We start from the raw sequence: 12,585 nt of genomic DNA on the forward strand, positions 1-12,585 counted from the left end.
AACTGGCAACGTAAGCGAATATTTAAATGAGTATGTTTGATGTAACCAAAGGATCGTCAAAATGAATAGTATTTTTTCGAATGTTTCTTGCTAGTATTTATGTTCTATAAGTGATAAATTTAATTTCTCCTCCGACAGCCGAATCAAAAATCACCCTCGATAGTTGCCTTTGCGACGCTTGCTTCCGGCATGTCGATCGTAAAGCGAACTGTCCCTCGCAGAAAAAGAAGGTCACTTCGACCGTTACCAGCAACGATGGAACATCATCGGCAAGCACAGTCACCACGACTACCACCACCAAGACGTCGCAGCAGCAATCAATTGTCACACCGATAGTGATCAAAATGACCACCAACAAGGATGGTTTAACGAGTATCGCTGGCCAGCAGCAGCAGCAGCAGCAACAGCCGGGCGCAGTCGGCGAGCCAACGCATCACGGTGTGAATAAGGTGCGTGAGATCTGTGCCGTGCGTCACTGTACGGCTAATGCGATGCAGTCCCTCCGGCGCCGCTGGGTGATGAAGATGAAGCGCAAAATTGGCAAACATCTGGACATCAATCTCGAGCATACACCGAAGCAGGGCAACGCGGATTACGTCTCCATCTGCAACAAGCACTACGAGCAAATTGACCACCTGATGATTTGCGCCATGTGTATGAGGCAGTTGCAGCGGAACCAAGTGTACCACATGTTCAATGTAAGTATCATCCCACCTTCAACCCTCTACCTGGCATCACCATCATCCGCTTCGTGAAACCCAAATCCTCCTTACCGCACTTGTCTAATGGCATAAGGCCGCCATGCCGGTACACCGGAAATAAATGGCAATAAATTTTGGGTAAACTTTACCCCAATGTTCTCGCGCCTCGCTGACGGTGACGGGGTGCTACAGCAGATGGTATGCGGTGTCGGTTGGTAGACTCTCTCCCCCATCCGATGTGAGCCAATTGACTGTGGCATGCGAATCCACCCGACCAAAGACGATGCGAGTCTGTGGCTCCAGCGAAGACATCACTGGTGGCCGCACGAAGCTACCGTCTTCTATTCGTGGTATCGTCACTGTCATTGCCTGCGGTCCAGCGATGTGGGCAACCCTATATCTTTTCCTCTTACATTACCATGTGATTTTAAGCTTCTTTTACTGAAATCATCTCTTTCCTTTTTTTCTCGTCTCGTTTCATTGCAAAACACGCTTGGCAACGCAGAATATTCCACAATTAGAGCGCCTGATCCAGGAGCAGGGCATACCAGGCGTGAGGCTGAGCAGCTCGGAGCTGGTCGTTTGTAAAATATGTAGATATTATGCTAATTTATTGCTTAAGCCATCGTCGGATGTAAACTCGCAAAAGTCTCAATTTATTGCGAACTACAGTCGAAGGTAAGCGACAACGCGGCCGAAACGGACTAAGAACAGTCTCGCTCGAAGACGATGGCGAAAAGGACGACGACGACGACCGGTCATTAGTTGTTTCCGATTTCCCCTAAAGGGTATTACTGTGTGGCGTAGACACGATGATTTCGTGTCTGGGGTTTCAGAACGGCATGAAGGATACGTTTGTCTTTGAATTCAGTTGCGACAAATTTTTGGAGAGATCAAAGCACCCATTGTGTGGGTAGCATAGAGTGTGTCATGGTGAAAGGCTGGTTCCTATTCCGGGACGACTTGGCACACTCATTTCATCTCAAGCACCCGTTTTCCAATGATCGAACGCCTGAATGACCGGGCGTCTCCATCGTCTTGTCGGCCAATTGTGTCAACAGAGTTTTCTATTGTTCAATGCCTCAGCTAATAATTAACATTCACTCTTTCTGTGCTTTCCTAATATGCGTTTACTATCGACAGATTGTACAATGCTCGGCATAGGAACAACGAGCACGAGGAGGTGATGATACAAGCGGTGGACCCTGCATCGGTCGTCTCTTGCCGGCAATCTTCATCGACCGCCGACATTGTCATCTCAGATGGCGACGAAGAGGAAGCAGACGAGGAGGGCGAAGAAGCAGAGGAAGAAGAAGTGTATCCCGATGCTGCCACCTTGGCACTGCAGCAGCAGCAGCAGCAACAACAACAGCAATCGTTCCAATCCGTATCGGAGCTGTTTTCTATCGGTGACAACTCAGTTTCGTTGCGTCGCCGTGCGAATGTACGAAAATCACCGGAAGTGAGCATTGTCGAGAACAATGGCGCAGTCGTGGCGGCCGCCATGGGTGACCTTGGTGAAATCTCCATTCTACCGGCGACGAAACCGTTCACCGCCAGTACGACCACTCAACAGCAAGTACGGGAAGATGATAACATCGACATGACGAAGGTGTTGAAATCGAATCCAAACATTTCGATGCGCGAGCTGTTCCCGGGCGAGGAAGACCTGGGCATCCATGTGAACATTCCTTTCAGCTCGGCTAGTATGCGGACGCCTGAAGGCTGGAGCAAGGTGACCACGACCGTACAGTACGACGACAGTACCCGTGCACTGTGGGAAGAGCTGCAGGAACCCTACGGCAATCAGTCCAGCTTCCTGCGGCACCTGCTGCTGCTGGAGAAATATTTCCGCAACGGCGAGCTAGTGCTGTCGTCGCAGGCAAAAACTAACGCGACGAGTTACGCCGAAGCGATGCAGAGCCGGTTGCGGTCCTACGATAATAAACCCTCCGCGTCCTCGTCACCACCTGCGCTAGCCTCACTATCGCCATCGACGACCTCACACGTGCTACCAACGGGCGGGGGACAGCTAGAAAAGGCGAATAACATTTTGCAACAGTTTAGCAACTCGACCATCACCATTGTGCCGACTTCACGGGTTCGTGGTGGATCCAAATCCGCATCCGTTGCCGGTACAACCGGACAATCCACAAACAGTCCTGGTGGACTAACGGTTACCCCACAACCGCAGCAGCAGCAGCAGCAGCAGCAGCAGCAGCAGCAGCAGCAGCAGCACCTTCTTTCTGAAGCTGCTTCACCGCCTGCTTCGACACCAGCAGCACCAGTCAGTTTACTCAAATCAAACAACCTGCACCTGGCCAACAATAGTCAGCAGCAGGATCAGACGATGGGCAGTAATTTGAAGCGTAAAATATCTATCGATGGTGGCACCAAGCCCTCGGTAGTACCTGTAGCCAGCTCATCGCCACACACGTCAGCAGGCGCATCGAAGGTGGCCAAACTGGACGATCCGAAAGGGACACCGGCTACTTCGATGCCTCCGGAATTGATCTGTCTCAACAGAAAGCCTAGTGTAACGATCACTACCATACCAGCGTCGCGGCCAGCGTCGAATACCCAACCACAGCAACAACAATCGTTGCTGCAGCAACAGCATCAAACCTCTCCACCATCACTGCAACAGGAGCAGCAGCAGTCGGTAAACCAATCACCGCCAGACAATGTAGCAGCGACTGCTACCGGAACGGCAAATCGAGAAATTATCCACATGCCCGACAAACTAACGGAAGCAGAGCGACGTGAATCGTCTCGCACCTGGCGTCCGACACTGCTCGCCATTGTACCGGGTGTAACGGAGAGTTTGAAGACGGAGCCACTCTACAAGACGGCGGACGGACGGTTGCTACCTCGGTTGGTGCAGGTCATGTCAGGTGGTAAACAGTACCACATTTCAATCAACGATTACAACCGCATGTGCATTCTGCGACGCGAGAAACTGATTCAGCAGCAGCTGTTATCGGGCAACAAGCGAGTACCACCGGGGGTAGGACCACAGCAACAGCAACAGACAACCCCAAACAAAGGGTCACACACATCATCGCCTGTTGCTTCGTCTCCACCGTCAGTATCACCGGCGTCTGCCGCCGGTAACACCATTCCTAACCTGCGTCTATCGGTCTCATCCGATTGTAGCTTCACTGGTGGACCAAAGATGGTACAGATTCCGAATCAAATTCTCGAGCAAAATTCTCTTATCCCGCTTTCAACGGCCGGAACGGCCACAACCGCTAGCTTCTCCTCCGCTAGCGGGAGTAGCGCGAAGCCGTACGGGGGATCTACGAACTCGAGCGGTGGCTCGGTAAGCGCAAAGAAAAGCATCAACAGTAGCCTTATGGTAACCATGACTTCAGCCAATAGCAACAATAATAACCTCACAAAGCAGGCTAGCAACAGCAGCGGCAATAGTTCCGCGCTGAAGCCACTCTCGCTGCCGAACAGTACGACCGTGTATCCAATGACGATCACGGCCAACTCGATCACGCTCCCTTCGGCAACGGGCGTCAGCATGCATCCTGCCCTACAGGCGAACAATCAAATTACAAACCCCTCCTTGCATGCACTGTCGCAGGCATCGGCGGCACTGGTCGCAGCCGCCGCTACCGCCACCCATGCCCCACCTTCGATGAGCATGAGCTCTAGCCACCACAACGTACAGATGACACTCAACAGCAGCAACAGCAACAATAATCTGAGTGCACCAGCAGTCTCTTCGCCAGCCTTGATCAATCCGCTCGACCAGCTACTTCAGGGTGGCTGCTCCAGTCTGGTGTCGCAGGCTCAGCTGCAAGCGTTCGTGCACGCGTACAGCAATGCCGGGCTGGGAGCGGCCAACAGCTTGGCCAACGAGAATTCGGCCGCTCAGTTGCTTTCGAAGATACCAAAATCATTAACTGTGATACCACAACAGAAACAAAGATCCATGTCCCGCGTTTCGTCCAACGAGGACCAAAACAGTGCCTAGAGAGACAGATAGACAAACAAAAGGAGAATGATGAACACAAATAGAATCGGTTTGGTGACAAAATTCGTGTCAGGTGGAGGGGCCGGAACACAGGGGAAGGAAAACGTGTGTATTATAAGCAAAAGAAACAAATTTAATATTAACTTATAGAGAACGAATCATCTCGTACGAAAGCTCCCTTGAACGTTTGTACTGTAGGTAGATATAGAGTCAGAAATCAGAAATCACCGTTTAAGAATGAATTTGGTTGACGATGAAATACGAAGGGGAGTAAGTTTGTGTAAAGTACTGAGTGCTCGCTACAAGCAAGGTCATCTGCTATTGCTGCTGCTGCTGGAAGGTTGAGATTTAGGTAGAAATTACGCAATTAAATATCTTTGAAGTGAGTGAATGAATGAATATAATGTTCCTAGATACTCTGCGCTATTCTTCTTTCCCTTCTTTCTCATTTTCCGCCCATTCTTCTTCCACGGGGCATCTTTCAATTCGTTTCTGCTCTGTTTACGCCATGATCATCCTCTCTAGTCATGCCAATCACTCTCTTACTACCGGCGGCTGTTGACTAATCTTTCAAGGTGCGAAACTCGGAACTCGGGACGGAAAACATATCGGTCTTACTAGATACATCTCTTGACAAAAGGAGAAACATTCCACAAAACTGGAAACAAATGGAAAGAGGTGTCATTTCGAGCATCTTCGCTAATGTTGCATGAGAACGAAGGGCTTTAGAAGGTAGAATAAAAAAACAGATCGTACAGCTCCTTTAACGATCCCGAAGGATTCGATAAGCACAGCCAGGACATAGATATAATCATGTAATGTAGTAGAAGTGCATGATTTGAATTTAATTTATTACACTTTAATATTATTCGGTGACATACCGGAAACTCAACTATCTTTGCTCTTGTTCAATTTTGTATCCTCTTCGACCCGAACAGATTGGCGGATTTGGGGATTAAACTTCAAGAAGTCGGGAGAGATATCCATTCACTCGCTAGATATAGTTCACTTATTGCTTCGGTTAAGTTAGAACTCTCCGTTAGGTTATCGGCCAACTTTATCGTTAACAGAAGCAATAATAATGCTAATTCTATCAGTAATAATACACCGTTTATGCAATGGAGCCACTTTTGCAAGAGTTTTTGAAAACATACATGTTTACTTAACTTTCTGGAACAGAGGAATACCACAATTCATCTGTTTGGGTTTTTTTTTTAGTAAACTTATAATATTCTTCTGGAATGGAATTGAATATAAGCTTTAAAGCGAATGAATTAAGTACTATTCAAAAGAATGGCAAATTTTCGTGACTGGAAACAGGCGTGTACAAACTTTCCGTTGCATATGCTATTTCTATGAATTGCGATTTTTCTGATAGTAGTTAGCTTGCCCGCTAGTGTCGCATTAGCAGCAAAGTAGCCCTAGTAACCGAGAACTAGTGGAGCGGTCACTTACTGACGCAACATTGATCGCCAGTTGGAAAACAAAATGATATGAAGTGATGAGCGAAATGAAGAGAAAATTATTTTTACTATAATCTGTATAATCGTAAAATTATATACATCTATATATATACATATACAAATCAGATCACAAACAGATGACGAAGCTATGGAACAAGGCGTATAGAGATGTTGGGAAGTGTGTATACTAATAGTTTGCAAAAAGCACGTGGCCGTGTTCCGATGACAACGGACGGCTTCATAAGCGAGTTTGAACAGAATTCTATTTGAAATGAATAAACCTATTCTAAGAAAAGTACAAACATCGGTACCCGTTTGTTTCCAAAGTTCTCCTAGTTGATAACTAAACGAAAGAAAATGGCACTAGCTCAACCTTCACTGTCGACATTCATCAGCTCCACTTCGGTGCAGGTCTTCTAATACTACCGGATGATATCGATCGTGCTCAGTACCAAGCTGGTAGATGGGGTCCTGAATCATTGACACAGCCTCATTGTTTAAGAAGTGATCATGTTTTCTAGCAACATGCTCGTTAGCTGACGATTTGGCGAGTTGTGTCAATTCGGGTTCGTGGAATAACCTCACCAGGCGCCGCTAGTAGCAGCTAAGTATCAGAATGCCTCGAAGTAACCAAACTGCCATCATAATCACCCTACCTTTGTCAATATACACGCAAGCGAGGACTGAATGCATAAGCGACTGTAGGGCTGGAAAGATAAGATAAGCCATCTTTTCAATCGAATAGGACATGAAAAAATCGAGAGCATGAAAGCAATTTGAATTTTAGTGAATTGTGGTGCATAATAAAGTCTATTGAGCGGCTAGTGTCCAACAATACCTGAAGCATTTACTTCTGTGATGCGGTTTAAAGTTTTGAAAGTGAAAAAACTGAAATCATATGATACAGTGTGCTGCGCCATAATGGACTTCTTCCTTAACAGTGTCGATTTTGGAACAAATATGAACGCGACAACGTCTATAGATCTAGAAAATGGATGATTTTCGACGTGGGATGTGGATGAAAATCCATGATCTTCGAAGATGGATGCGTATGAACGGTTATCTACTGCCGTTCGCGACGGATCACTTATCACTGGTTCAATTCAATTCACTTGCGTGCGACTACAGCTTGCTTGCAACTTGCCACGCAAGTGAGATACTTTAAGCCTTGATAAAACATTGCGCCGCCTTAATTCTCGGATTTAATCGTCATGGATCCCACTGTGTCGAGCATTTTAGAAATAAAAGAGTTGCTCGAAGTAACATTTAAACACGAACCGCCCGGCAGAGAAGTTCATAGCTGAAAACCGTAAAAAAGTACCAAATAGTCATCAACAATGCCGGAAGCACCAGAAGTGAAAGCAGTATACCAGCAAACAGTTGAAGATGGACATCACATCCCCGAGTCAAACGTCGCTGCAATTTTATCGCTGTGCAGACTACGAGCGGCTCCTGCGGAAGCATTACACAAAAAGCTACATACAGATGGATATGGAATTTCTCAGGACGACATCGCTGCAGTGATCTCGTGCTATCGATCTCATCGCGAGCGTCCTATGCGCTGCTGTAGAGACGGAAAACTTCGAGGATGCGTGTGTCATCGGAACCGGAAAGATCGCCACAAAAACAATGAGAAATGAGAAGAATTAGTATTCGTCCGTTCCGGTGTCTGCCAGAAGGCCAGCTTAATTTTAGCTTTATAGCTAAGAGTTATGGAATAAACTTGTGTTGTGTTACGACATTATCATAAAGCGTAGCTCTTTGTAATATTAATTCTAGTATTAGAAAGAAAATCTTTTCGGGCGAGTTTTGTAAGTTATATTTATAGTGGAAGAGAGGCATGTTGGTGGAGAAGGCGGTAACGGTACGGACGGGCGTGCGCATAGGCGTGTGCAACTTAATGGAATTGTAAGAGCCGCGGTTAATGGGCATTTTGTGGAACTTTGTAGATACTGAGGACTTCTGTGTCGGCTTCTATAGCATCGTGGCACTAATGGACAGCAATTAGACCATCGAAAGATGGCTCGGTTCCGTACGGCCGACACTCTGATCTGACAGCTCCAAAGGATGCTGAAGAGGTATACCGACAGAAAAATGGCTGCACAGCTGCGTGCGATTGTCCGAAGTACCAGACGAACATAGAGATACATGTCTGGAAGCAGAAATATCGTCCGCTGGTTTTGGAGTATCAGGTAATGTCGTGGCGGAAGCAGCTGAACAAGATCGCCAAACAACTTTTACCGTTTCTGCACCACGAGGTGGTGGCACGAACAGAAACAAATGTGGTGCGGTCGCGTTCGTAGAAGCAGCTGTGCTGCGCAAAGGCGGAAGGAAGTGGCCGAAAAGCACCAAAAATGCTATGATAACAAAAGGGGGAAAGGGAGGGGGGGGAGTTTAGCTGTGTTGTCGGATAGGTGACGTAAAGATTGGTGAACCGACCTGATAAATTTGGTTTTCTTATCAGAAAAGACTGAATGCAATAGATGCGAGAGAGAGAGAGAGAGAGAGAGAGAGAGAGAGAGAGAGAGAGAGAGAGAGAGAGAGAGAGAGAGAGAGAGAGAGAGAGAGAGAGAGAGAGAGAGAGAGAGAGAGAGAGAGAGAGAGAGAGATTTTGTTTGGAATCATTCCATCGCTTCTTTTGCTGATGTTACGGGCTTAAAACAAGAAGAATACATATTTCCTGCAGCAAAGTAGCCTCTGGACAGTCGAATGATTACATAGATTCGATAAACAATAACATTACTTTTGTTTTCCTTTATATATCGGTGTGGAATCGATCATAAGAGAATCTAACAACAATATCTTTTAATTTTCAACTAAACAATGCTTAAAAGTTCTTATTTTAATGTATAACTTCATGAAAAACTAAAAAAGTAACCGAAATAATTTACACCGTCATTCAAATATTACGCCACAATTCACTTTTGACGCCGACTCCACACACCTTTTGGATGCGGCAGTTGCGGCAATTGCAGCAGTGTTGTATTTTTGTACAACTTTGCCGCTCGTGACGCTCGTGCCGCAGTTGCCGCAGTTGCCGCACGTGCTGCACGTTTGAACGGTCCCATTCGATCCCGTGTTTGACGGAATTGCCGCTAGTGTCGCAAGTGTCGCAGGTGCCGCTCGTGCTGCTGCCAGTTTACCAGAGCCTTTAGTTTGGCAGCCCTGATCAGCTGTTTTCTGTCACAACACGCGGTCGCGGTGCGGTGTTTACAAATTTTCGCCTTCTCGGTAAAATGCTCGCCCACCTTTTAACAGCCAGTGAACGAAGGGTCCTTTCCTCGTCCTTTCGATTTTTCCGCCGGTTTTATTATTGTACACACAAATGTGAACCGCTAGTTGAATCGCAAAAGATTCGTTATTTACGGTTAAATAGAAATTTGCCGCGTCGTCAGTTTACCACCAGCACCAGCAGCAGTAAAAGTGAAATCGAATCAAACCAAAAACCCTTATCCGCAAATGCAACCATCGAACAGGACACGAAACCGCCCTCGAAGAAGCTTCAGCTGCGATCATCCGACGTGAAACGGTTGCTGGGGTTTGCGAAATCCGAACAGTGGAACATCGCAGGTGATAACACGCCGACATAATCGCTAAGCGAACTCTAATTAACCGCGCTTCTTTTCGTTTCTCTATTGCTTCTCGCAGGTGGCATCGGATGTTTGATAATTTCGTCCGCAATCACTATGTCGGTTCCGTTCGGACTTGGCAAAATCCTGGACGTCATCTTTGCCGGTTCATCCGGAGCGGGCATGGCTAAGGAACAGCTGGACCAGTTTTGTCTCCTACTCGGAGGCATTTTCCTTCTCGGTGGACTGGCCAACTTTGGTCGTGTTTACCTATTCAGCAATGCCTGTACGTGTTTTGAACGCTGCTACCGTTTATTGTGGTACTAAAGACGATCTTGGCTTACGTTACAGCACTTCGAATAACGAAAGACATCAGGACAAAGGTGTACAGCTCGATGTTGAACCAGGAAGCGGGCTGGTTCGATCGGAAAGGCACGGGCGAACTGGTTAACCGACTGTCCTCCGATACGTTCCTCGTTGGCAACTCTCTTAGCATGAACCTTTCCGATGGATTGCGATCGACAGCCATGATATTGGCCGGAACGGGCATGATGGTGTATACCTCGCCTCATTTGGCCCTCGTTGGCACATGCATCGTACCGGTGGTGGCTGGTGGTGCAGTCGTTTATGGCCGCTACGTCCGCAACATAACTCGCGAGCTCATGGACAAGTACGCCGAGGTGATGAAGGTAGGCGAGGAGCGTCTCGGTAACGTGAAAACGGTCAAGGTGTTCTGTAAGGAGCGTTTTGAGAAGCAGCTCTTCACCGAGCAGCTGGTGGACGCGCTAAACATCGGTTACCGGGAAACGAAAGCACGAGCAACGTTCTACGGAATGGTAAGTGGCTATCGACGCATCGGATTTCAGGCTTGGTTAACCGTTCCACTGTGGTTACCATTGGCAGACGGGTCTATCGGGCAACATCATCATCCTATCGGTACTTTATTACGGTGGCACGATGGTAAATAACGCAGAAATGACAATCGGAGCACTTACTTCGTTCATCCTGTATGCCGGCTACACTGCCATCTCGATCGGTGGCCTCAGCAACTTCTATACGGAGCTGAACAAAGGCGTTGGATCGGCGAGTCGACTTTGGGAGATCATCGATCGCAAATACACGATACCGATCGACGGTGAGTTTCGGTGGTTCAGGAATGTTACCGAGTACGATTGATGATGGTGTACGATACGTTGTTGCTATGTTTACTTGGATTACGCTTACAGTCAATCAATGGTAATATGATTCCATGGCTACCTTACGGATTCCTTTGTTTTTCACCGAAAGTAGATCATACTGGCCTGGCTAGATAACTAGACACAACTATTTCGGATTCTAATTTGCAGGAGGAATCGAGCTTACCAACCAACCTGCGGGGCAAATACAGTTCCGTGACGTAGTGTTCCATTACCCTTCCCGGCCAGATGCACCCATTTTGCGTGGAGCAAACTTGACAATCGAACCGGGTACCACCACGGCCGTTGTGGGTCGCAGTGGTTCGGGAAAGTCGACTCTCGCCTCACTTGTCCTCCGGTAGGTAGACCTTTAATCGTATCGCATGCATTGTCGAAAACCCCTTATTATATTTCCCCGATTGCAGATTGTACGATCCAGCCCAGGGTTCGGTCCTACTCGATGGTATCGACCTGCGTGAACTGAATCCAACCTCCTTGCGGCGTTATATCGGTGCAGTCAATCAGGTAAATGAGTGATGGTCAGCTTCAACAAGAGTCAACAGCTAAAACACTTCTTTCGTCCCCGCCCCAAAAACAACACTAGGAACCGATACTTTTCAGTGGCACGATACGGGAAAACATTCTGTACGGTCTCAACATGGGTGAACAGATATCAGAGAGCAGGTTCGAACGTGTGGTCCGGGAAGCGCACGTGGACGAATTTGTGCGTAGCTTTCCGGACGGACTGAACACGCTGGTGGGACAGCGTGGCGTAATGCTTAGTGGGGGTCAGAAGCAGCGAGTAGCTATTGCGCGCGCTATTATACGGGTAAGCAGAGGTCATGCGATCGGGAAACACATTTTTCTTCAACTCTCTGCCATCCTTTCTTCTGGATAGAACCCCAAAATCCTCATCCTGGACGAAGCGACGAGCGCGTTGGATGCGGTATCTGAAGAGCTTATACAAAACGCATTAGAGCGGTTAACAAAGAACCGAACCGTACTGACGATAGCGCACCGTTTGAGCACGATCCGCAATGCGACCAACATAGCAGTGCTAGCCGATGGTCGTATAGTGGAGCATGGCAACTACGATCGGTTGATCGCGACCGAGGGTGGTGTGTTCCGGGAACTGGTGCAACGACAAACCTTCAGCTCCACCGCTATTAGCTAGGGCTACGAGGTAGCTGCGATAGTATTTTTTCGGTTGCTATTACTCCTACATTATAGATTTTTCTTCTGTTGGAGTGTTTTTGTTTATGTTTTCTGTTTCTCATTTTACAAGATTCCATTCGTTTGTTACCCCTTGTTCTCTCGATTGTAAAACTGTGCGGAATAAAGACTTTATATTAATAGGTGGCTGAAGTGAAGGAAAGCAATTCGGAATACTCGTTTCTCATTTCATCTTAACCACACGCTTAGATTGTCAACAACTAAAAGTATATTTATTCCATTTTAAACGTAAAATTCTGCATCTACTTATATGTTGTTGGCCGTTTTTCTGTTAAATTGTTTTCCACCACAATCGCCTCATGAATGATTTGAACATGAATGATCATTTGATCGGATTCACTGCCGTTTGCTTGATGAATGGACATTTGATCGAAACAAAACAAAGCTTACTGGTATGCTGGAACATCGAAAGCCGTAAAATCGTCCACCATACACACATACACACTCACGAGTACACCC

General features: G+C 47.2%; 3 protein-coding genes across 6 annotated transcripts in view; 2 read left to right on the forward strand and 1 right to left on the reverse strand.

Annotated features, from left to right (window-relative positions):
• Positions 1-5,107, forward strand: part of LOC125951084 (serine-rich adhesin for platelets) — a 33,337-nt gene extending 28,230 nt beyond the window's left edge. For all 4 annotated transcript variants that reach the window (XM_049679622.1, XM_049679623.1, XM_049679625.1 and 1 more), the window contains 3 exons: positions 139-698; positions 1,207-1,379; positions 1,845-5,107. In XM_049679622.1, the coding sequence (XP_049535579.1) occupies positions 139-698; positions 1,207-1,379; positions 1,845-4,686 (3,575 nt within the window). In that variant the 3' untranslated portion in view covers positions 4,687-5,107. The remainder of the gene's footprint in view (positions 1-138; positions 699-1,206; positions 1,380-1,844) is intronic.
• Positions 5,108-9,385: 4,278 nt separating this feature from the next.
• Positions 9,386-12,283, forward strand: LOC125951127 (ATP-binding cassette sub-family B member 10, mitochondrial). The gene is made up of 8 exons (XM_049679734.1): positions 9,386-9,719; positions 9,798-10,004; positions 10,070-10,554; positions 10,622-10,853; positions 11,065-11,251; positions 11,319-11,418; positions 11,498-11,722; positions 11,792-12,283. Exons 1-8 carry the CDS (start codon positions 9,386-9,388, stop codon positions 12,065-12,067), a joined length of 2,046 nt encoding a protein of 681 aa, XP_049535691.1. The 3' UTR covers positions 12,068-12,283.
• Positions 12,284-12,321: 38 nt separating this feature from the next.
• The window catches only part of LOC125951135 (uncharacterized), an 8,931-nt gene continuing 8,667 nt past the window's right edge, over positions 12,322-12,585 (reverse strand). The window contains exon 5 of the mRNA XM_049679748.1: positions 12,322-12,585. This exon is cut by the window's right edge and continues 991 nt beyond it. The gene's annotated coding sequence lies outside the window, so the exon portion shown is untranslated.

Source organism: Anopheles darlingi, chromosome 2 (genome assembly GCF_943734745.1).
Source record: "Anopheles darlingi chromosome 2, idAnoDarlMG_H_01, whole genome shotgun sequence".
In the NCBI taxonomy this organism is placed as follows: Eukaryota; Metazoa; Arthropoda; class Insecta; order Diptera; family Culicidae; genus Anopheles; species Anopheles darlingi.